Below are 24,653 nucleotides of genomic sequence, written 5' to 3' on the forward strand. Positions count from 1 at the left end.
ACGCCGCGGTTAATGAGCGTCTCCGGCCCCTACCGGCGCTTCTCTGGGCAGGGAGGCAGCGCCGAGACCCCACCTCCCTCCCAGCCCCAGCCTCTGGGCTGCCTCAGACTGAGGAACAGCTCTGCAGCTCAGCACATCTCTGAGGCTGCAGGAGGCTACACGGGTCTAGCCCCGCAGTCCCCTAACCTCACCGCTCGGGAGCCTCTTCAAACTTTCAGCATTTCCACCTGAGTACCTCACCTGACTTCGTACCGCACCTCCCTCCTCACCTGGCTCCTCGTCTCGGTGCCTAAACGGCACCTCTCCACACCCACATCTCCATACCTCACCTGTCGTCCCCACCTGTTACATACCTGCTCCTACCTCACGTCAGACTTCATCTCCAGACCTCTCTTGTCTACCTAAACTTCTTTACAATATTCCTCCTGCCTTCCCGCCTCACCTACCTCGGTCCCAGGCAGAACCAGCTGCCAACCTTAATACCTCACATGATTCCACATCTATAGAATGTCTGCCCGCTTCTATCCCTCCTCTATCACTTCCGCCCTGTACCTCAACTGCCCCGCCGCTTTATATCACCTACCTCCTCCTGCGTACCTCACCTGCCATGACCTCTTTACATTACCTGCCTCGATCTCTATACCTCACCTGCCTGCACCACTATATCCCATCTGCCCCTCATCTGCTCTTACCTGTACCTCAGGTTCCTCCCCGGTCCCCACTCCTCTACCTCCTCTACCTCCGCTGCCTGCCAGCCTCCAGCCTCCTTCATGGGCCCTGGCATGGATGCTGGTGTCGCTCTCGGTGCCGGAGGGGGCTGTGTTTTTGAGGATGCCCGGCGTGATTACATCTGGATTTCTTCATTCCTTCCTCTAAGCACGAACCTGCATTAGACGCCCCGTGGAGAGCGGGCAACCCCGGATTACTTGGAGAGGGTTGTGTTCAGGTGTCACAGCCAGCGAGAGAAGATGCTGCCGTGGGTGTGGATGTTTGATTCGCTCATAGATAGGTGGCCCGTGGGCCGGCGAGTGCCTGTGCGTAAGCGCGGCACATGGGTTAAGGTCCAATTGTGCCTTTTATTGCGATCAGCAAGTTTGTAGGCGCTACGATTTTTGCATATGAACTTGGAAACGGGGGGATGGGCTGACTCAGAGAGGATCACATAACGTTGCAAGTTAAACAAGGCAGGGAAAGCGTTCCAAAAAGCCAGCGAGTGGTGCGCATGCACCACTGAGAGCCCTGTGCTTTCAATTATCGCGCCCGTGTCTAGGCACGATAATTGAAACCACATGACGGTCTATTGGTGTCTATTAAGCGCACCAAGCGCGTAATAGACACCAATAGGCCATGGGCGGAGCAATGCGCCTGCCTCTGGCCAAGTGCAGTCTTTTATAAAAAGACGCACGCTATGGCCAATCGCGTAGCACAAAAGGAATCGCACACGCACGAGCGTGTGCGATTCCAGGGTCCATTTCTGAACCCCGGATAAAAGGACTCTTGCCTGCGCGAGCACTGATGCGCAGTGCAACGCAGGTCGCGAGACCTAAAAATCAGTGGATTTTAATATTGTGCAAAAATATTGTGATGTCCAGAATATTTTGGAGAATACCATTGCTTGTAAGAATATCTTTAATTTAACTTTTTTTTTTTAAATATCTAAGTATTTAATAATGTTTTTTTCCATTTCATATCTAAGCTAGCACATTGGGTTTTTCATGTTTTATTTATTTGAGAGAAATAAGTTATTATTTTATTGTGAATTACGTGGAAATATTTATAGTACACTTTATTTATTGCTTTTTTCGTTCTGGTAAAATATTTTACAAATTTATATTTAATTTAATTGTATTTGTTTTCATTTGTGGGTGGGTTTGTGGATTTGTGTGGGTTAAAGGTGGGTGGAGTCCACAACATGTAGTAATTTTAAATACACTGTTGATTATTTTCAAAATGTTCAAATTTGATGTAAATTGGTACATTTTAATACATACAATTGTATGGATTTTATGCATTCATTTTATATTTTGATACTAATTTGTTTTTTTAGTGTAACGGTTTTGGGTATTTTACATCTCAAAAGTTAATAGATTGCTTTTTTACCATTGGTTGTTGGGTTTGTAAAGGAGTAAGGCAGCAGAGGTGTTAAAGATATATTTTTAAGTTTTTCATGAATAATTTACCTTTAATTGGTTCATTTGTTTATTAAATATGTAAATTGTTACATTTAGGGGCCGATTCCGATCCGGGGCGGAAGGGCACTGAATGCTATCCGGCCGGAAAAACTACGAGCCGTACATGTGTTTTCCGGCCAACTCGTACAGCAGTCCACAACATGTAGTAATATTAAATACACTGTTGATTATTTTCAAAATGTTCCAATTTTATGTAAATTGGTACATTTTAATACGTACAATTGTATGGATTTTATGCATTCATTTTATATTTTGATACTAATTTGTTTTTTTAGTGTAACAGTTTTGGGTATTTTATATCTCAAAAGTTAATAGATTGCTTTTTTTATTATTGGTTGTTTGGTTTGTAAAGGAGTAAGGCAGCAGAGGTGTTAAAGATATATTTTTAAGTTTTTCATGAATAATTTACTTTTAATTGGTTCATTTGTTTATTAAATATGTAAATTGTTACATTTAGGGGCCGATTCCGATCCGGGTCAGAAGGGCACCGAACGCAATCTGGCCGGAAAAACTACGAGCCGTACGCGTGTTTTTTCCGGCCGACTCGTACAGCTGTACGAGCGAGCAAGTACAATGCGAGCTACATGAAATTTACCGACCGAGTCGTTTCCGGGTCCGAACCACTCCGTACGTCTCGGTCATAAGCTAACTGTGGCGTGCAATGGATGCGATTCACAACCGAGCCAGTACGATGCACACATCGGACGGCCTGTGCGAGCCGGAGTGTCCGGCTGGCAAATTGTCCGGGTGGATGCCTTTGGGGGTCCGCGTCGGACCCCCTGTCACCCGCAGCCCTACGACTCGGACACAGGGGGACAGGCATTTACGGCGTGGATGGCACCGACACGTACCCACTGTAGGGGGCGCACTTGTCCGCAACGTACACATTCAGTCAATGGGAGCCCATGTACGCGTCGTACGACCGGCTCCCATTGACTTCTATGGGAGTCCGACCGAACCGAGTCCGGCAGCATACGGCGGCATCGTACTCGCTGGGTTGGAATGCAGGACTCCGGCTCGGTCGGAAAACACTCCGGCCCCTCTATTTGTTTTTTCCCAAAATGCTCTTGTCAGTTGCTTTAAAAAAATTTAAAACATGTATTTGTGTTTGTTATTTCATATTTTAATTATATTTTGTTTAATATGTTTATTAAATGTTAATACATATTATTATAATATTAATGTTCTTATGTTTCTATGGAATTAGAGTTGGAAGTATTGACAAATATATTGTTTATTATTTCACAATGTATTTATTAAATAATAATTGGTGAAATTGTGTGTTTATATACTTTTGTTGATTCGGTTACAATTGTTTTAATTAATTAGCATTGTTTACTTTAATACTTATTTTAAGGTTTTGTATAGTTCATGTTTTATTTATTTAAATTATAAAAGTATTTCTCCATTCATTTTTATTCTTTTATATTAATATTTTTCATGTTGTGTTGTCAAAGTGCAACATTTTTCTTACTGTTGTTTAGGTTGGAGTGGGGAAAGTAAATCTGACCCCTCCAAAGTTCAACACTTCACCTACTGTTACTCAGGTTGTAGTGGGAATAGTTAATCTGATCCCAGCCCCCCACCCGTTTTTCCCAAAAGTCTGACACTTTGCCGATTGCTGTTCAGGTTGTTGTGGAATTCTTTTTTTTAACCCTCAACAATTTCTCTACTGTTACTCAGTTTTGTAGTGGGAATAGTGAATCTTCTCCAGTACCACCAAAAAAGTACAACACTTTCCCTACTGTTGCTCAGGTTTTTGTGGAATAGTTAATTTTTATGACCACTTTAAACTTCAATTTTTTCTCTACTGCTGCTTGGGTTAGAGTGAAAATAGTAAATATGACCCCTCCAAAGTCCAATACTTTTATTACTTTTGCTTAGGTTAGAGAGGCAATCGTACCTCTGAACCTTCCAAAGTACAACACTTTCTACAATTTTGCTAAATCTGGTGTAGGAAAAGTAAACATGACCACTTAAAATCCAACACTTTCCCTCTTGTTACTCGGTTTGAAGTGGTAACAGTTAATCTGTCTCCTCTGCACCAAAGTCCAGTACTTTTGATACTGGTGCTCAGGTTGGTGTGACATTAGTTATTCTAAGTTTTTTATTTTGTCTGTTGTTTTGTATTTGTTTTAGTATTTTTAGATTTATGTTTTGCAATTTAATTATAAAGCATATGTTTTATATTATTATTTTACATGTTACTCTTTTTTTTGACAAATAGTAGTTTCAGTAGTATATATTTTATTTTTAAATTTAACGATGTAATAATTATCTTGTATAATTTAATGTATATAACCTATTACATATATTAGATAGTGTTCTTATGAAATGTAAATTATTGTTAGTTTTTATGTTAATTTTTTTAATATGTTTATAATAATTTTGGTATACTTTTATTTTTTGTTTACTTTTATTTCAAAGTTACATACATATTTATAATACATGTGCATATTACATATTTTTTACAATGTATTTCTTTTATATATTGTTTTGATATTTTTTAAGTTCATTTATATTTCTGTAAAGCTATTATAATGTTAAATACCTTAAAATATTTATACTTACCTATGTAATGTCACATTTTTGGTCCGTTATATTTTTGTTGGCAATATTTTTGTACTTTACATAGCAAGAGAAAATGTTTATGGGCCCGATTATGACTTTGGCTTTCTTACCGTCAGTCCGTGGCGGGACCGAGTACTGCTCTGAGTAGCCGGCCTCCTCGCCCACCGTATTAGGAGTTTTCTGCGGGGCGGGCAGTTTAATGGCAGCGGAGTCATGACGGCAGTACGTTTCACTGTAGGTAACAAGCTGGAAGCAAATGCAGCCAACACAACAGTGCTTCCAGATTGCAGCTACTTTCACACATGTAAGTTTGTTCCACTGGTGAACATCACTAAGTCACTGACTGTCATGCAAGCATGTGTTATTCCACTTCCTGGGCACGGACACCCTATAACGTGATACCAGCCACGGGAACAATTATTTTCTTCTTTATTGGTTTGCAGTGTGACATATCTCAAATCCACCCCGGAGGCATTGGAGCACTTTACATGTGCACCAGTGAGATTAGAAATTGCCACAATCACCCATGGCTCAATGTTTAGACTTTCTGCCGATTCGCACATGGCGGTGTCCCCGCCAGGAAAAGGTTGGTGGAAAGGCAGGTCATGATTAGCCCAGCGGGAAGCTTGACAGGAGCCCCTCCATGGTCCGCATCAGCCTCTCCCGCCGTGGGGGCAGAAGTATTGGCGAATGCAGTGGCTTTGTGGCCGTGTTTCCGCACACCTCGTAATTGGACGGTTAGACCGCCGGGGAGGCAGGCAGGAGGACTGCTGAAAACATGAGGGCGGGACACATCCCGTCGTCACTGTAATTAGGCCCTATGTTTTTGTCCTCTATATTTTTCTACTATAATTTTCTATTGCAAGATTTGGTACCTCAATGTCATGTCATACAATCTTACTAATTCCTACCATTTTAATAACATTATTTCTTTCATAGAGGCCTCCGCCTATAAGATTTGTGCAACCTGTCTACATCCATCCATGCATTCTCCCATTTATCCAACCAGCCATCGATTCATACACTCACTTATTCAAACAATAATCCATGCACCCACCTATTGAACTATCCATCTATGCGATTAGTAACCCACTGATTACTCCTGGCAGCAATCACTCATTCAAATCAAACCAAGCTTTATTCAGTTGCAGTAGAAACCATAAAAGCACCACCATAAAAACAACATTGCAATTAGTAATATGAATTCATATAAAATGTGCAGGGCATCCTAATTATTCAAAGAAGACCATAAATCGTATCCACAACTAATCGTCCCTAATATGCCTCAATCTCACTGCGGCTTTTAAAAACATGCAACATTAAAAAATAATATCTTCAGAAAGCAGTTGTAAAAACAAGAGAGCAGGTCGAACATGGCTAAGGTTCTGTGCCTTCAATAGGGGAACGATATAGGATTTCCTAGGTTTAGGGTAAAATCTACAAAACATTATTAAGCGCCTTGTGGCCTGCGGAGACCCCTGGTCGCAGCCACAGAGTCCTAATAAGTGAGCTCTGACCAGCCGCGTGGAGGCGCGAGCAGCTGAGGCCTCAGGTTAAACCTGAATCTAGTAAGTAAAAAGTGCTCATGATTGTTAGTTACAATGCTGAGACAGGGCTCCGTTGACTGGCCTGTTTTCAGCATAGCGTATCCACGCACAGTGGGTTTCTGTAATACCTCCTCGTCTCTGTCCTTTAATCTACCTCTCATAAAATGCTCTCTCAACCAATCGCGATCCGCCTTAACTGCTCCCTGCGGATTAGTGAACAACTCGTTCCTCTCTTTATTGGTCATCGATTCCTTCAGATATTTGAACCAAGGAATATGGAGGGCGTGATGCGGGCAGAGGCAGTCCATCAAGATCACCCTGTTCTGCTTGGTTTCCCCTCTAGTCCAGAGGTCAACCCAGCGCATAGGTGGACGCAGGACTGAGGCATCAGAGAAATAACTACCCCCGCCCGTCCATGCACTATAAAAGACAGGGTGCTTTGAGGAACACAGAGCAGACGCCTTAAAAACTTATTTTCAACAAACTGTAGCTGATGTAGACAAACACACCCCCAGATGTCACTCATCCATTAATACAAGCATTTTCCTTCATTTTAAGCATTTACACATTCTCGCATTCACCCATTCATCCACTGAAAGGTGAACACACACAAACTTAGGAATCATTGACTCAGAAAACTCACTCCGCAAATACTCCAACCAATTTTGCTCTTAGTTATTCACAAGAAGTGTCAAACCACAGCCGGGCCCTACAACATACAACAGAGATGTGGAGACAGAGGATGAAGTAGGCGGGATCGGTGGGGCAGAAGGTGCCCATACTTTTTTAATTTAGGAAAAACCATTCCCCTGCATTTTAGGTCGAGCCTATAGCAGCAGCGCGCATGCGCTGCACGCTTTGCGAGGCATGCAGTATTCAGTATGGAGTGGAAGCTCCATAAAAGCTCCGCCCACTCTCGGCCCATCTTTTTCATTAGCGTATGTCTTTGTCGGTCCTAAATGCTGCCTTCCAATTGGTTTTAGACTTGTTAGTCCTTCCTTATGACGACCATGTCGTCCTTTGTATCCTTCCTTGGCTACTGACCCCTTTACTTCAGGTCCATGCCTTCTCGCACCCCCCACACCCCTTCCCCCACACTCCGTAGTTCATGCCTTCTCGCACGCCCGCAGTCTGCAGCACAATGAAAAGTGACATGAGACAGTGGTGCCATATTAAGGGAACTTGGGTACCGCTGATTAGAGTGCCCGACGACAACATTCTTAAGCCCAAACAAAGCCAACTCACCCTTCCTGCCTGCCAACGTCTTTAAACTAATACCATTAAACATGGCAACAGGTAAGAATGGCAGCCGTGGCCCGTGGAGGGAGTTCCGTGGGGCGGGAAGGCGGGGCGGGGGAGGGGCAGGGTGGGGGGTTCTAAAAACTGGAATATGGATAATTGCAGGTAAGTAAACAATTACATAAATAAAACGAATTTCGTAGCGCGCGCTGCATCGCATTTTGCGATGCAGCGCGCGCTACAAAATTCGTTTTATTTATTTAAAGGGGGTTTTGTTGGACAGCCCTCATCGCCAACCACGAAGCGGAGTCTGGCGCCCCCTTGCGCATCCATGTGCGTACTGCAGACTTCACAGGCGCACAGACTGGCAGCGCACACTATAATGAGAAGACACCTGCTAGAGGTGACAATTAGTCGTCACCAGAACAAACTACTAAGCCCAATACATAGAATGTGCACGACAAGTGTTCGCGGGCGCTTTGAAGCAATACGATGGCGGAAGGCTCATCTCTCCAGGAACTATGGGTCTTGCTTTAAAGACCTAGGAATACACAATTGATTTATTTTAAGGAGTGGGAGAAGCACGTCGTCTTTCAGTAGCTCCAGTGGTTTACTTCTTTAAAAGAACCCATGTCCAGGTTACACTACTCAAACAATTTGCACCCTCCACCAGCCCACTGGAATCTTTCCTACCAGATTACAAAATGGTACATCAGCCACCATCATGGTGCCTACGGTATTATCACAACCACATGAAGTGTTATATCGTTAGTGAGCCTCAGGAGGGTCTAATTATAAAACCCCATACCAACTGCCGCATTCTGCTTTTGCTATGACTGGAGAGTATCTCTGCCACAATTGTGGCCCGTGCGCTATATCACCACCAAGTGGAAACATCGGTATGGCCCCAGAATGCCCCATGTCATACGGCCATGTATATCACACGCGTTTCCTGCACCACTAGTCAACTGCCGCCTTGAGGACATCTCACAACGGCTTGAAGCGCTAGGTCTCACCTCACACCGCAGACAACGCTGAGCATTGAGTCCACGGGTGGTTTGTTTTTTCACACTAGAACTCCACAGAGCACAATTCACGGCCACTTTGTGTACTACTTTATGTACTACTTTGGTACACAGCCTGGCTTCTCATTGTTTAATGCAGGGCATCGTGCTGAGTGTTGTGACACCAATTGTACGGTGTTTGGGGAGGAGGTGACGTGCAGGGACAATGCAGCAATGACACCGAACCAAAGCACCATGAGTCCGAGGGCAGCTCATGGCCACCGATGGGCAGAACCAACACTGACAGTCTTGGAGAAAAATGATACCCATATCACCACAGTGCACCCGATAATAGACATGGCACACACCACGTGCACCCACACAGCGCCAACAGAGAACACTGCTCGAACAAAAGGAGAAAAACATTTCCTAAAACCGAAGAGCAGAACAAACCAATCAGAGCAGGCTGGACTTTAAAGAGTGTGTTCAAGTTGCTGACAACACGTGAACACTACTGCAATCACAACGGTGGTGCTATGGATGCATGACAAGAAATGTTACCCTTCTTAGACAATGGAAAGATCCAGTAGGGTAGAGAAATCAGTACTGCAGCACAGTTTGCAAAAAAAAAAGTTTCTCTTCGAGGTATGTGAGCCCACTATATGAGGACACCATGCAAAACAACCTTAGCCCAAGCTGCCCTCGCACTGCTTAAGGAAACTGCGCATAGTAAAAGAGGCTGCGCTCCTGACCAGTGAATGGGGTAAAATACAGACATGAAGTCAGGGAAGAAGGCACACAGTCCTGGTTAGCTGCAGCTGAGCTCTGGGTTTGAGCCACGCTTACACAAGGGTGCCGCTTTGAAGCTCCCCCGCACTCAGTAGTTGGTGCCCTCTCGCCCGCCCGCAGTCCCGTTTGCAATGCAATAGGTCTCGCGTAAATGCGAGTCCTATTGCATTGCAAATGCTTGTTTTGTTCTCTCTTCCCTTCCCTTGCTTCTCTTTTACTCTAATTTTTATTCTCATTCTTGCCAATCCCAGTGCTGTGCTATAATATAGAAACCAAGGTGATACCTCATACGGTCACGTGCATTTGGGACTAACATTAAAAAATCAATATTACCGCGCCAATCTCCACATCAAACCTCTAATGCAAGCTATGCTTTTAGCAGGTGGTAACGTGCTGAGAATTCCACGCAGTATTACAGGATACTGGAATTCCGCTGGGCGATAACAATGCACCAATATTATAACCTTTTGGGGCAAAAATGGATGACTGGCCAGCTTCTAATGGGCACCGAAGTCTGCCACGTTCCCCTAAAAGAGGCACATTCCTGACCCCGACTGAGAGCCCATTTCGGTTTCTCTAGAACTGATTTCCTGTATCTTGTTTATCTTCTACGTCTCATTTATCTACAAACTTAATTGTCTCTCCTTAACTCCCCACCATCCTACGCACTAAAAGTCCCTTAAAGCAAGTCCCCAAACATAGCTTAAACACATGGGCAAAGCCAATAGCTCAGGCTAAACACTTAGCCCAAAGCATTGGCATAGCCAAAAGGTCCCAAAGGCGAGACCTATTGGCTATGCCAATGCTTGTTGTAAAAAGACAACCGTCCCGGACGGTTAATTCTGAAACTTGAAATGCTTCAGCTGAAGTGGAAGGGAAGGTGTCTCCTGTGCTGTGAAACCAAGGGAGGGGCAGACAGCTAAACAAGCGTTCCTGCCAGGGTGAAACCGAGGGAGGGCAGACAGCTAAACAAGCCTTCCTGCCCGGGTGAAACCGAGGGAGAGGCAGACAGCTAAACAAGCCTTCCTGCCCGGGTGAAACCGAGGGAGAGGCAGACAGCTAAACAAGCCTTACTGCCAGGCTGCTGCTGCCTGAAAGAAATGTAAATGTGCTGAACTGGTCAATCTGCAACTGTAAAGAGGGCTTGGGCGCGGTACTGGCTTTAATTGATCGGATTATTCAAGGCTTTGTGATGACAAAGATGTATGCTTTTTGAGTGGTAGTACAAAGAGGTGTGAAGTGCGTGCTTTTAATTGTAATTTTATTTATACAGCGCTTACTATCACTGGCAAGGTTTTGAAGGGACAGTTGTGTAGAAAAAAATTGCATTACATACAGTCTGGGTATTACTAAAATCTATATCTTGGAAAAACCATTTTATCTAAAACTTTTTTGCACATTTTGAAGCAGTCTGTCTTATACTGTGTATAATGCAAGTTTAAAATGATGACTTACATATTCACAGTGCTTTCTGTCACAGGCTGTGACCTCGTAGCACTAAAAATATACAACTCACTATTCTCCACTACACCAACCAAGATGTACTTGTGTGGCTCTCTGGTTACACACAGACCTCTGCAGTGCATTAACTGATAGTGGTGTCACAATGTACTATAGTGCATTTCCCACTGAGTAAAAACTCTTTTTATTTAAGCTGCACGTTATTTTTTATGTAATAACTCAACGATGAATGGCCAAAAATTCATGAAGAATATCTTGTTTTTTAGCCACATCCTTGACCCTGCCCCCATGCTCACTGACCCCACCACTTTGTATGCAGCATCACAGTTTCCATACTTTTTAAATGCACTTTGAGCGCTGCGTGGAGGCTCAGAATTAGGACGAGAGTCTGTTTTCGTGAAAAAGGAGGGAAATCTACATTACACCTCCCACAGGAATAGTAAAAAAAAAAAAAAATACATTATTTCAAAAAGTGCTTTTCTACTGAAACCTGGGAGCAAAAGTCCAGAAGCATAATGCACAGATAACTTCCATAATTACCAACACACCATGCACACCAACATATCACATACACCAACATACCAACACACCAACATACAATGCGACACATACTTATTCATACACTTCGTAGCATAGGCGTACTCGCCGTCACTACTACATCGTCCACAGTTCCTTGGGGCAACTTGCTGGTGTGACGAGCAGTGTGCGGCCATTTAAACTTGATACATTACGGCTCTCCTGAGCCAGCGGACTGACGAGTCTTTGACCAGCACCTGCGCGCCGTGAAAGGTACTTTACCTGTTTTTAATTATTGGCAGTCCACGCGGCACCCCTCTACACTTACCTGCTCCCTGCTGACGAGAGGCAACTACCTCGAAACACGTGTCCAGGGATGGCTAATGCGACACATACTTATTCATACACTTCGTAGCATAGGCGTACTCGCCGTCGCTACTACATCGTCCACAGTTCCTTGGGGCAACTTGCTGGTGTGACGAGCAGTGTGCGGCCATTTAAACTTGATACACCAACATACAATATACACCAACAAACCATACACACCAACATACCATACACACCAACACAGAATACACAATACACACCAACAAACCATACATACCAACATACCAACACACCAACAAACCATACACACAACATACCATACACTCCAACACACAATACACACCAACATTTCACACAGACCAACACACCAACACACCAACACACAATACACACCAACACACCATAGACACCAACATACCAACACACAATACACACCAACAAACCATACACACCAACAAACCATACACACCAACATACCATACACAAGGACACACAATACACACCAACATATCACACACACCAACATACCAACGCACAATACACACCAACAAACCATACACACTAACATACCAAACACACCATACAGACCAAACACACCAATACATCAACACACCACACACCATCACACAATACACACCATCACACAATACATACCAACACTTCAACACACCATTCGCATCATACAAACCAACACACCATGCACCAACAAACCATACACACCAACACACCATCACAACGTACACACCAACACACTATACACACCAAGACATCAACACACCATTTGCATCATACAAACCAACACACCATGCACATCAACACATCATGCACACCAACACAAGCGGTATTCAGACAGAATATCGAGTTGGAAATGCCGACTTACACAAATATCGAGTTGGGAATATCTTGACACAGAAATATCGACAGCAAGAACATTGTGGTCAATGATATCGAATTTAAGGTAAGAAATTTTGTTTGCAAAAATATCATTGTTTAAAATATCGATTTTTTAATTAGTGTTATGTATTTTAGTTTATATTTTAAATGTAAGTGATGTATGATTTTTGTATAAGTATTGTTTATGTTTTTTAATATATGTGTTACATTTTTAGTAGTTATCAATTTTATTTCAAGCAAATTTTGCGTTTTTTGAGTTCCGTAGTGGGTTGTGGATTTATAGGGGAAGCGGGGGGGGGGGGGGGGAAGTAATTTAATTATAATAAATTCATGATTATTTTGTATTTATTAATACTTATTTAATTGAGATTTTATAGTGTTAATTTTGGGAAGTAAGTTATTTGTAATTAATTATTAATTGGCTGTTAATTAAAATTAATTAATTAATTGGTAATTAATTATGGTAATTGTGTAATTTGATTAGGTGCGGGTTGTGGAGTTTATAGGGATAAAGGGTGGGAAGAAATCTATTTGTAATCAATTATTTATTAATTATTAATTAATGTTAATTAATTAATTGGTAACTAATGGGGTTTATATGGTTAAAGGGTGAGAAATTATTTTTGATCATCAACACACGATGCACACTAACACACAATACACACTAACACCCCATTGACAACAAAACACCATACACACCAACATGCCATACACACCATACACAACAACATATTATACACACTATACACACCAACACGCCATTCACACCAACACACCATACACATCAACACGCCATACACCCCAAAACACCATACACACCAAAACACCATACACACCAAAACACCATACACACCAACACACACCAACACACCACACACACCACATACACCATACACACCAACACACGCTACACACCATACACACCAACACATGCTACACACCAACACACAACACACCCTGCACACCAAAACACCCTGCGCACCAAGACACCATGCACATGAACACACAATATATACAACACATCATACTTACCAACACACCATGCACACTAACACCCCATTGACACCAAAACACCATACACACCAACACGCCATACACACAATTCACACCAACACACTATACACACCAACATGCCATACACACCAACACACCATACACATCAACACGCCATACACCCCAAAACACCATACACACCAAAACACCATACACACCTACACACCAACACACCATAACCATACACACCATGCACACCAACACACCATACACAACAACACAACATTGCATGCCTACACGCCAACACACCACACACACCAACACACCATACACACCAACACATCATACACACCAACAAACACTACACACCAACACACACACACACCTACCCCATATATGCACACACAATACACACACACCAGGAAGAGGCACAGAGCAGCCATCGGGCCTCCACTCACCACATGCCAGTAGCCACCATACAGGGAGTAGTGCTAGGGCTGCTGTGCTGTTCATCATCACCTGCAGGACTACAATGGAGACAGCGTGCACTGCGCCATTCTCGGGTACTCATCCCTGGTACCAGGCAAGAGGAGCGCCACCTGCAGGAAAGGAAGAGAGAGAGGACCATGAAAGGGACAGATGGGAGAGCGGGACAAGAACATCTGATGCCCCGGAAGGACTAAGGACAGTCAGTGTCCTTCCTCTTTCAGGCTTCCAACAGGTCTCTCTGGATGCTACAACTTGGAGGAAGCCAATGTCACCTACTTCTTTATTCCCATGCACTCCAACTGCTCGCCGCTAGGGCGGAGCCACATGGAAGGAGCCCAGAGTCCCTGGGAGGAGCTTACAAACTCCGTCTAAATGTATGATCCTACCCTGTCTGCCTCTAATGCCTCTGTAGTGCAGGATACTAACCCCAGATGGGGGTAAGTTAATATGCAAGTAGGTGATAGGACGTGACACAGGGGGCATGTGGTGGGGTTTCACTGAGCAGCGGCTTTATGCTGGCTGACCACACCAGACATCAGTCCATGGTCGCCCTCCTCCCGGATGATGACACCAGACACCAGTCCACGAATGCCCTCCTGCCAGATGACCACACCAAACACCAGACCATGGCCCCTCCTGCCAGCTGACCACACCAAACACCAGACCACAGGCCCTCTTCTTACTGGCTGACCACACCAGGCCACAGCCCCTCCCACTGGCTGACCACACCAGACACCATGCCACAGCCCTCCTCTTGCCGACTGACCACACCAGACACCAGGCCATTGCCCTTCCTGCCAGCTGACCATAACAGACACCAGGCCATGAGTCCCATCCTCCTGGCTGACCACACCAGACACCAGGCCACGTCCCCACCTGCCAGCTGACTACACCAGACACCAGGCCATGAGTCTCCTCCTGCCGGCTGACCACCCAGACACCAGGCCACAGCCGCCCTCCTGCCGGCTGACAACACCAGACACCAGGCCACGGCCACTCTCCTGCTTGATAACCACACCAGACCACGGTCCCTCCCATCACCTGACTGCACCAAACACCAGCCCATGGCCACCCCCTGCCAACTGACCACTCCAGACACCAGGCCACTGCTCCTCCTACCACCTGACCACCCCAGACACCAGTCTATAGCCACCCTACCACTGGCTGACCGCACCAGGCCACGGCTGCCTTCCGGCTGGCTGACCACACCAGACGTCAGTCTACGGCCGCTCTCCTCCCAGATGACCACACCAGACACCAGTCCATGACTGCACTCTTGCCGGATGACCACATCAAACACCAGACCATGGCCCTTCCTGCCAGCTGACCACACCAGGCCACAGTCGCTCCCACCAGCTGACCACCCCAGACACCAGGCCATGGCCCTCCTCCCACTGGCTGACCACACCAGACACCAGGCCACGCCCCTTTTCTTGCCGGCTGACCACACCAGACACCAGGCCATGGCCCCTCCTGCCAGCTGACCACACCAGACACCAGGATACAGCAGCCCTCCTGCCAGCTGACCACACCAGGCCACAGTCCCTCCCACGGGCTGACCACACCAGACACCAGGCCACAGCCCTCCTCTTGCCAGCTGACCTCACCAGACACCAGGCCACAGCCCCTCCTGCAGGCTGACCACACCAGACACCAGGACACGGCCCCTCCTACCGGCTGACAACACCAGTCACCAGGCCAACGGCCACCCTCCTGCCGGCTGACCACAGCAGGCCTCAGTCCCTCCCACCACCTGACCACACCAGACACCAGGCCATGCCCCCTTCTGCCAGCTGATGCCGTCTGGTTGCCTGGTGCTCACTGCCCTCCCTGTCACCTCCCACCTTCTCTTTCTCTTTCACGCCCCACAGACCACTGAAGGGTAGTTTATCACCTCTCATCTTACCACCAGCCCTCGCCAGGGGCAGCTGAACATATATTCATTTTATTTTGTTTTAGTAATGCATTTTACATCATTTCATTATCTTTTCTCTAATGTACTCACTTAGCCCACCCATTGGCTGACCGTGGGCCGTTCATTCCCCCATTGACGCACAAATATGATACTACTACTGGTTTTCCTTTATGTGTATTTCTTTTTATTTCATACACTCGTTACCGGTATTGTCCTTACTCCTGTTATACCTTTTCCTTTCTAAGGGTGTATCTCTAGTTCCAAATATATATTAAGTCAAAGGTCTTCGTTTTTGGGGTCTCTTGCTCCTTGGTCCTTGTCTGGGAGGGGTCCTCAGGAGGGGTCCTCAGGAAGGGTTCTCAGGAGGGATGCAGAAACCCAAAAGAAAACAAACAAACACAACTACTCAGTCGGTTGCTTCTCAGGAAAACAAGGGGGTTAGGGTTAGTGCTCATCCACCCATACTATCTCCGTGCAGTGTCTAGGTGAGGGGAATAATAGTGATTAAGGCGGTGTGGCAACCACAAAAGCACTTGAGCGCATGGTGCGCCTTGTCGTCAAACGGACGACGGCCATCAAAAGGGCATGTCCAAAAGAGTCGATTGGACATCCCCAGAAAAGCCAGTGGATCTCAACCAGGCGTAACGACTTAGGACTACTGACGTAGAAATCGTTCTACCTAGCGAGTCGGTGGTGTCCAGCCCATAACGGATGGAGAACTTTGCTGCATCTCTCCCCTCCGCAACTGCACAGGAGAGTGTGACCTGGACCTCCTTCGGACACTGCAGCAGCATCTACGCAACCGTATCCCACACAGAGCGGGTGTAACAGCCCAAGAGACATGCGGTGCTCACCGACCACAGTCCTAAGCTAGCGGAAGAAAACATCTTCTTCCCAAGATGGTCCAGCTTCTTGGATTCCCTATCTGGGGAAGCAGAAGGGAACGTGCCTTTAGATGTTGAAGCTTGGACCACCAAGCTCTCGGTTAGGATGTCAGGCAATCATCCTAGCCACAGAAGCCCCTGTGCTGGGCTTGGACCAAGTGCACAGAAGGATGTCCGTGAGGGCCTTATTGAACGGCAGCAGGGGCTCCGAAGAGGCCACTGCCGGCTGAGGCACCTCAGTCAGGAGGTTAGTTCTGACTGCCACCGTAGGAAGCTCAAGCCCAAGGCCTCAGCCGCCCCACGCAACACCATAGCATAGGAGGCTCCCTCCTCCGTAGCGATGGTAGAGGGAGAAAGCATGAATGATATGCGCTACTCCCTGTGCGGGAGGGCGTCCCCAATTGCACACCTTTATTTTTCAATAAGATATTCAACTCTTGTGAAATGTTTTCCAAATCGATTTTATTCGTTGTTACTTTTTTTAATCCATTGTATCATATTACTTTCTTCAGTAATGAAAAGATGTGTTTTTTTCACACATTATTGTTTTATCATGCCCAATGCATTTCCGGCCCTGCCCTTCATCAGGGGTTCTTATCTTGGTTGCACGATGTATTATGAACTGCGGGTCTCTTCTTCAGTTAAACGTTTCTCGTATATGGAAGTTACCCGTAGGAATCTTCTCCCATCGCAAGGAGTGATAGCTTGAGTCGGCGACCCGAGCTGTTCTACATCAGTGCGATGGTCCTTTCCCACTTGGATCTAACATAGAGGGAGAAAGCATGCCACGGTCTGGGGAGGTATCCAGAACAATGGCTTCCCCTTACTCCTCTCTCCAGTCCAGCTCCTCCAGCTGGTCTGGCAAAGGGTCAGCAGACCCCTCCCAGTCCTCCTCACCTTCGTCTGGCTGCCACTCAGGGCAATCAGGAACACCAGGGGAGAACAGTGGCACAAAAGTACCGGTCAGCACCAGTACCGGCGCCGGTTGACACCAGTCCAGCTCCGTGTCCAAGGGGGAGGCCGGGGTCGATGCCGGCCGGGGACACGACCGGCGTTGGAGGTGGCGAAGGCGTCGTCAATGGAATTGGTGCCGGAGGTGGTGTTGTGAGGTCATCAGGCACCGTTCCGGATCCAGGCCTGGATCCCTGGGGGCCCTGCAGTACCGATGCCAGAGCAGCCAGCATCGAAGGCCTAGAGCCCCCAGCCAAGTATGCGGGGCCCAGAGGTGCGCCGGCAGAGTCAGGCTGCCCAAATATGGAGTGGAGGGCTTTGTAAAAGGCACGAAGCTGGGCAGGGGACGCTCCGGCTCCCGGGAAGGGAGTGAAGCTCGGAACCGTACCAGTAGGCTCCGCGGGCGGAGCCGAAGGACGACGACCTTCCATGCCCCACGTTGTGTCGGCCGACGGACTGGGAGAAGGCGAAGAGCGATGGTGCTTCTTCGCCTTCTTCTTGTGCTTCGACTTACCCGAAGAGGAAGACTTAGATGAAGAGTGATGGTGGTGACTCCGCGATCGGTTCCGCAACCTCCCTCTTGACCGGGACCACGAGCGGCGCGGAGCTGACTGCCAGGCCTCCAGAAGCTTTGGGGACCGCTCCCACAAAGACTTTGGGTTCATGGCCTGACAGTCAGAGCACAAATTCGGGTTGTGGTCGCGCTCCAGGCACCATAGGCACACAAGGTGCGGATCCGTGACTGACATCAGCATGTGACAAGAGTCATAAGGCTCGAAGCCAGTCCGCCGTTGTGACATCCCTGCGACTCAAAAAAGATGTCGACAAAAAGTTAAAAAAAACACTATTCAAAAAATGAGTACGAGTACCGCTCTCTCCGGATCGGCACTGGCTGGCGTAAAAAAAGAAAGAACTGACGTCAGCCCGCAGGGGCGGCGTCTAAGTAGATACCGCAATGTCATTCCGGCGATCAAGATGCCAACGACGAACGTAGAGTCGACCGACGCCACCTACCGATGCGCAGGGGTACTGCTGAAGAAAAAATTCTCTAGATCCAGTCTGACACCTGGGGGTAACTCTAAGGTAAGGAATCTGTAACTAATAGTCTCTTTCAGATACAAGCCACTGCCCCTCCTACCGACTGACCTCCCCAGACATCAGCCCATAGCCACCCTACAGCCGGCTGATCGCACCAGACACCAGGTCACAGCCGCCTTCCTGCTGGCTTACCGCACTAGACATCAGTCCACAGCCGCCCTCCTCCCGGATGACCACACCGGACAGCAGTCCACTTCCGCCCTACTGCTGGATGACCACTCCAAACACCAGGCCACGGCCCCTCCTGCCAGCTGACCACACAAAACACCAAGCCACTGTCGCTCCCACCAGCTGTCCACACCAGGAAATGGCCCTCCTCCTGCCAGCTGACTACACCAGGTTACAGCCCCTCCCACTGGCTGACCACACCAGACACCAGGCCACGGCCCTCCTCTTGCTGGCTGACCATACCAGACACCAGGCCACGGCCCCTCCTGCTGGTTGACCACACCAGACACCAAGCCATGAGTCCCCTCCTGCTGGCTGACCACACCAGGCCACGGTCCTCCTCCTGCCGGCTGACCACACCAGGCCACGGCCCCTCATGCTGGTTGACCACACCAGGCTATGGCGCCTCCTGCCAGCTGACCACACCAGACACCAAGCCATGAGTCCCCTCCTGCTGGCTGACCACACCAGGCCACAGTCCTCCTCCTGCCGGCTGACCACACCAGGCCATGGCCCCTCCCATTTGCCGACCACATCAGGCCACAGTCGCTCCCACCAGCTGACCACACCAGACACCAAGCCATGGCCCCTTCTGCCAGCTGGCCACACCAGGCCATGGCCCCTCCTCTTGCTGGCTGACCACACCAGACACCAGGCCATGGCCCCTCCTCTTGCTGGCTGACCACACCAGACACCAGGCCATAGCCCCTCCTGCCAGCTGACCACACCAGACACCAGGCCATAGCCGCTCCTGCCAGCTGACCACACCAGACACCAGGCCTCGCCCGCCCTCCTACTGAAGCCCTCTACTCGCCTGGTGCCCCTCCACCTTCTCTGCCATCTTCCTCCTTCTCTCTCACGCCCCACAGACCACAGCAGGGCCGTCCTCACCTCTCATCTTACCACCAGCCCTCGCCACGGGCAGCTGAACATATATTCATTTTATTTTGCTGTATTCATGCATTTTCCATCATTTCATTATCTTTTCTCTAATCTACTCACTTACCCATTAAAATATTTAATCCATTACTCTAATTAAGTAATATAACATCATTACATTTAAATTAAATTAAAATAATCAAGGTAGCTTTTCCTCGGCACTAATTAACACTCGAAATAATGTTAAATATGTAAATTAAACAAGTTCAGATTATGCATGCAATAAGAATTTTTATCCTAACACTAAGCATCCTTTAATAAAACATGTTACAGTTTAATTAGATTACCGTGGTCAGTACTATGCAGAAGTCACCCCGTCACCTCTCACTGCACAGCACTCACCCCAGCAGCCAGTACTGCACAGCTCGTCACCTCTCTCTGCACAGCACTCACCCCAGCAGTCAGTACTGCACAGCCCGCCACCTCTCACTGCACAGCACTCACCCCAGCAGCCAGTCCTCTCACTGCACAGTACTCACCCCAGCAGCCAGTACTGCACAGTCCGTCACCTCTCACTGCACAGCACTCACACCAGCAGCCAGTACTGCACAGCCCGCCACCTCTCTCTGCACAGCACTCACCCCAGCAGCCAGTACTGCACAGCCCGTCACCTCTCACTGTACAGCACTCACCCCAGCAGCCAGTACTGCACAGCCCGTCACCTCTCACTGTACAGCACTCACCCCAGCAGCCAGTATTGCACAGCCCGTCACCTCTCTCTGCACAGCACTCACCCCAGCAGCCAGGACTGCACAGCCCGTCACCTCTCTCTGCACAGCACTCACCCCAGCAGCCGGTACTGCACAGTCCGTCACCTCTCTCTGCACAGCACTCACCCCAGCAGCCAGTCCTCTCACTGCACAGTACTCACCCCAGCAGCCAGTACTGCACAGCCCGCCACCTCTCTCTGCACAGCACTCACCCCAGCAGTCAGTACTGCACAGCCCGCCACCTCTCACTGCACAGCACTCACCCCAGCAGCCAGTCCTCTCACTGCACAGTACTCACCCCAGCAGCCAGGACTGCACAGCCCGTCACCTCTCTCTGCACAGCACTCACCCCAGCAGTCAGTACTGCACAGCCCGCCACCTCTCACTGCACAGCACTCACCCCAGCAGCCAGTCCTCTCACTGCACAGTACTCACCCCAGCAGCCAGTACTGCACAGCCCGCCACCTCTCTCTGCACAGCACTCACCCCAGCAGCCAGTACTGCACAGCCCGCCACCTCTCTCTGCACAGCACTCACCCAAGCAGCCAGTACTGCACAGCCCGTCACCTCTCACTGTACAGCACTCACCCCAGCAGCCAGTATTGCACAGCCCGTCACCTCTCTCTGCACAGCACTCACCCCAGCAGCCGGTACTGCACAGTCCGTCACCTCTCTCTGCACAGCACTCACCCCAGCAGCCAGGACTGCACAGCCCGTCACCTCTCTCTGCACAGCACTCACCCCAGCAGCCAGGACTGCACAGTCCGTCACCTCTCTCTGCACAGCACTCACCCCAGCAGCCGGTACTGCTCGTCCCCATCGCTTCCAGAGCGCCAGGTTCTCTGTGGCGATGTCCTGGATCCGGACTCCAGGAGCGGACAGTACGGACTGGAACTTGTCTAAGCAGCGTCTCTCTACTACTTCACACTACACCTGACCTACTCTCGAAGTGCATTAAAAAACACACGTATGGAAACTCCAATTCTGCGTGCAAGTGGGCGGGGCGAGTGAGCTGGGGCGGGGTTAAAGGCGTGGCTAAAAAACCAAATATTCAGCAACTTTTTTCTATCTTTCACCGTCAGGTAACCACATATAAAATAACACAGCTTCAATGCAAAATAAATGGAAGTGAAGTTAATCAGTGGGAAATCCACTATTGTATGTTATGCAGTGCTTTATGTGGACCGGGGTCTGCTGGTGCTCAGCACCGGCAGTTCAAAACAGCAGGTGCTGAGGCGGGTCCCTCTCGGGCTCTCCATTGTTGCCCTCACCATCGGTATGAAAAAAAATCTTAACTCTGCAGCAGTGCCACCCTTCACTGCCTTTGATGTAACTTTAAAGAAACTTGTTATAGTCCTCTCACACTTTCATCACTCAGAACTGAAGCATTTTCTATATTATATACAAGGAAGCCAAAGTTGTTGCTTATTTATCTGTTACTTCTTGTATTATATATCTGTGTGCATGGGCGTCCGCAGGGGGGGGCAAGGAGGGGAGCTCCGGGGAGGGCAAGCGCCCCTCCTTGCCCCCCCCCCTCCCCCGCGGACGCCCATGTCTGTATGCAATGTCAGAAACAGCAAAACACCAGCCAGTGGCACACTAAGCTAAGCAGGGTTTTAGTTTGCATATTGTTAGGCCACGCCCTTAATTACACCAGCCCCGCCCCTTAGAGAGATCCCCTAGTTTTTTCATTCCCCTTAAAGCCCTGATGTTATGAAACTTCTATTAGTGAAGGCTCTAACCAGAGAGCTAGAACCGAATCCTGGTTTTAGCAGGGGATAAAAGTGACGTGTATATTTTTAGTGCTAGGAGGTCCCAGTCTGAGACAGAAAGCACTGTGATTATGTATATATTATACACCATATATGCATTATACATGGCTGCTACAAAATGCCAAAGGTTAACGATAACAAAGTGTTTCCAAAATGTAGACATTTACTAATAACTGGACTCCGCGCAGTGCACATTGTTTTACAACGGTCCATTAAAAGCCCACCCTGCTTCACAGCTCAGCTGGTAACTCCCGCGCAGCTCCACTGTGCACCTCGCACCCCTCGGATCCTCCCCACTGCGAGCACCGACTATCCCTGGGAGGCTCCTACAGCCTACTACTGTAGTTGTTTTTGTCACCCCTTCCCTTTCACTCCAGCTCACCCTGCTGCCTCCGCCCTGCAGGGTCTCGTGTGGTCAGCTGATAGCTACCCCTTCTGTAACATTCGGGACCCCTGAGGCACCTGTTCACTCACCAACCTCACTCCAGGCGCACGTGCCGAGAAATGATGCTCCGGCCATTAAAGCGCCATCATGCCTACATCTAGCAGCTCCCACACAGCCGCATCAGGACAATCACCCCACCCGGGGCTGGGAGGAGGAGTCCTGCTCACCAACAGGAGGCTCTAAGACAGACACACTGCCACCTCTGCCCTAGCCGGGCTTGACCCCCAGGACCCCAGGGCAGGGAGGGGGAGGGGGATGGCAGTTTTACAAAATGAGCTGAAACAGCAGCTCTCGCTTCTACACTGTCCTGCCTCGGTATTTTTAAACTGAGCATCTGAGCTCGGAGAAGCAGTTCATTAACTCCCACCACCCCCTTTTGTACCGCGTGGTGCTGAAAGGCCAGCCTCTGTGGCGAGGGCTCCTGGGGCCAGCATCAGGTCAGGCAGACCCCTGTACATTAATGGTGACCTCTTAAACACTGACCAGCAGTCACAGCGAGATGGTGTTCCTGGGACCATCGTGAGGTCAGGCAGACCCCTGTACTTTAAAAGTGACCTCTTAAACACTGACCTGCAGGCACAGCGATAAAATGTTCCTGGGACCATCTTGAGGTCAGGCAGACCCCTGTACTTTAAAAGTGACCTCTTAAACACTGACCTGCAGGCACAGCAAGATGGTGTTCCTAGGACCATCGTGAGGTCAGGCAGACCCCTGTACATTAACAGTGAGCTCTTAAACACTGACCAGCAGGCACAGAGAGATGATGGCTCTGGGACCATCGTGAGGTCAGACAGACCCCTGTACATTAACAGTTAGCTCTTAAACACTGACCAGCAGGCACAGTGATAAAATGTTCCTGGGACCATCTTGAGGTCAGGCAGACCCCTGTACATTAACAGTTAGCTCTTAAACACTGACCAGCAGGCACAGTGATAAAATGTTCCTGGGACCATCTTGAGGTCAGGCAGACCCTTGTACATTAACAGTTAGCTCTTAAACATTGACCAGCAGGCACAGTGATAAAATGTTCCTGGGACCATCTTGAGGTCAGGCAGACCACTGTACTTTGACAGTGACCTCTTAAACACTGATCATCAGGCACAGCAAGATGGTGTTCCTGGGACCATTGTGAGGTCAGGCAGACCCCTGTACATTAAAAGTGACCTCTTAAACACTGACCAGCAGGCACAGCGAGATGGTGTTCCTGGGACCATCTTGAGGTCAGGCAGACCCTTGTACATCCACAGTAACCTCCTAAACAATGAACAGCAGGTACAGCAAGATGATCCTCCAGGGCCCTGTGTTACTTCCTTTTACTAGCAAAGAGGTGGGTTAGGGACCCTGGGCTATATAGAGGCAGAATACTGGACCACACGAGTTTCTAGCGTTCTCAATGTGACTTTATTTAACAAGGACTGTCTTTAAGGCTGTTCATTGGCAAGGGGTAACTCCAACACAAAATATGGGGGGGTGTAACCAGCACAGGAAGGACGTCTCCAGCTCTATATCAGTACTCGAGGGACCTTCCTCCTTAGGTCAGCAGTCCTTCCGTCTTTGCCTCACCAGGGCCCGGCGTTCCCGAAAGAGAAACAGAAAATACACGACAAACACTGGTAAGTCATTATACTACTCTTGGTGTCTCACTAGGATGTTATCCCTGCACCAGTGCCTAGGTATCACCGAGGGTTTGTGTGAGAAGGGAGGGGAGGGTTAAGGAGGGTACTCAGTGTGAGGGTTGCAGCTTGTGAT

The 24,653-nt window shown here is 48.2% G+C and overlaps 1 protein-coding gene across 3 annotated transcripts in view; it reads right to left on the bottom strand.

The window, feature by feature from the left end:
* The window catches only part of LOC146788781 (uncharacterized), a 125,161-nt gene that overhangs the window by 92,459 nt on the left and 8,049 nt on the right, over positions 1–24,653 (bottom strand). The window contains exons 1-2 of one of the 3 annotated variants that reach the window (XM_085630336.1): positions 21,480–21,545; positions 13,992–14,132 (exon numbers count right to left, since the gene is read on the bottom strand). In XM_085630336.1, the coding sequence (XP_085486462.1) occupies positions 13,992–14,049 (58 nt within the window). In that variant the 5' untranslated portion in view covers positions 14,050–14,132; positions 21,480–21,545. Of the gene's footprint in view, positions 1–13,991; positions 14,133–21,479; positions 21,546–24,653 lie in introns of those variants that run through there. The other 2 variants (XM_085630337.1, XM_085630338.1) reach the window with 2 other exon arrangements.

Source organism: Triturus cristatus, chromosome 10 (assembly GCF_964204655.1).
Source record: "Triturus cristatus chromosome 10, aTriCri1.1, whole genome shotgun sequence".
In the NCBI taxonomy this organism is placed as follows: Eukaryota; Metazoa; Chordata; class Amphibia; order Caudata; family Salamandridae; genus Triturus; species Triturus cristatus.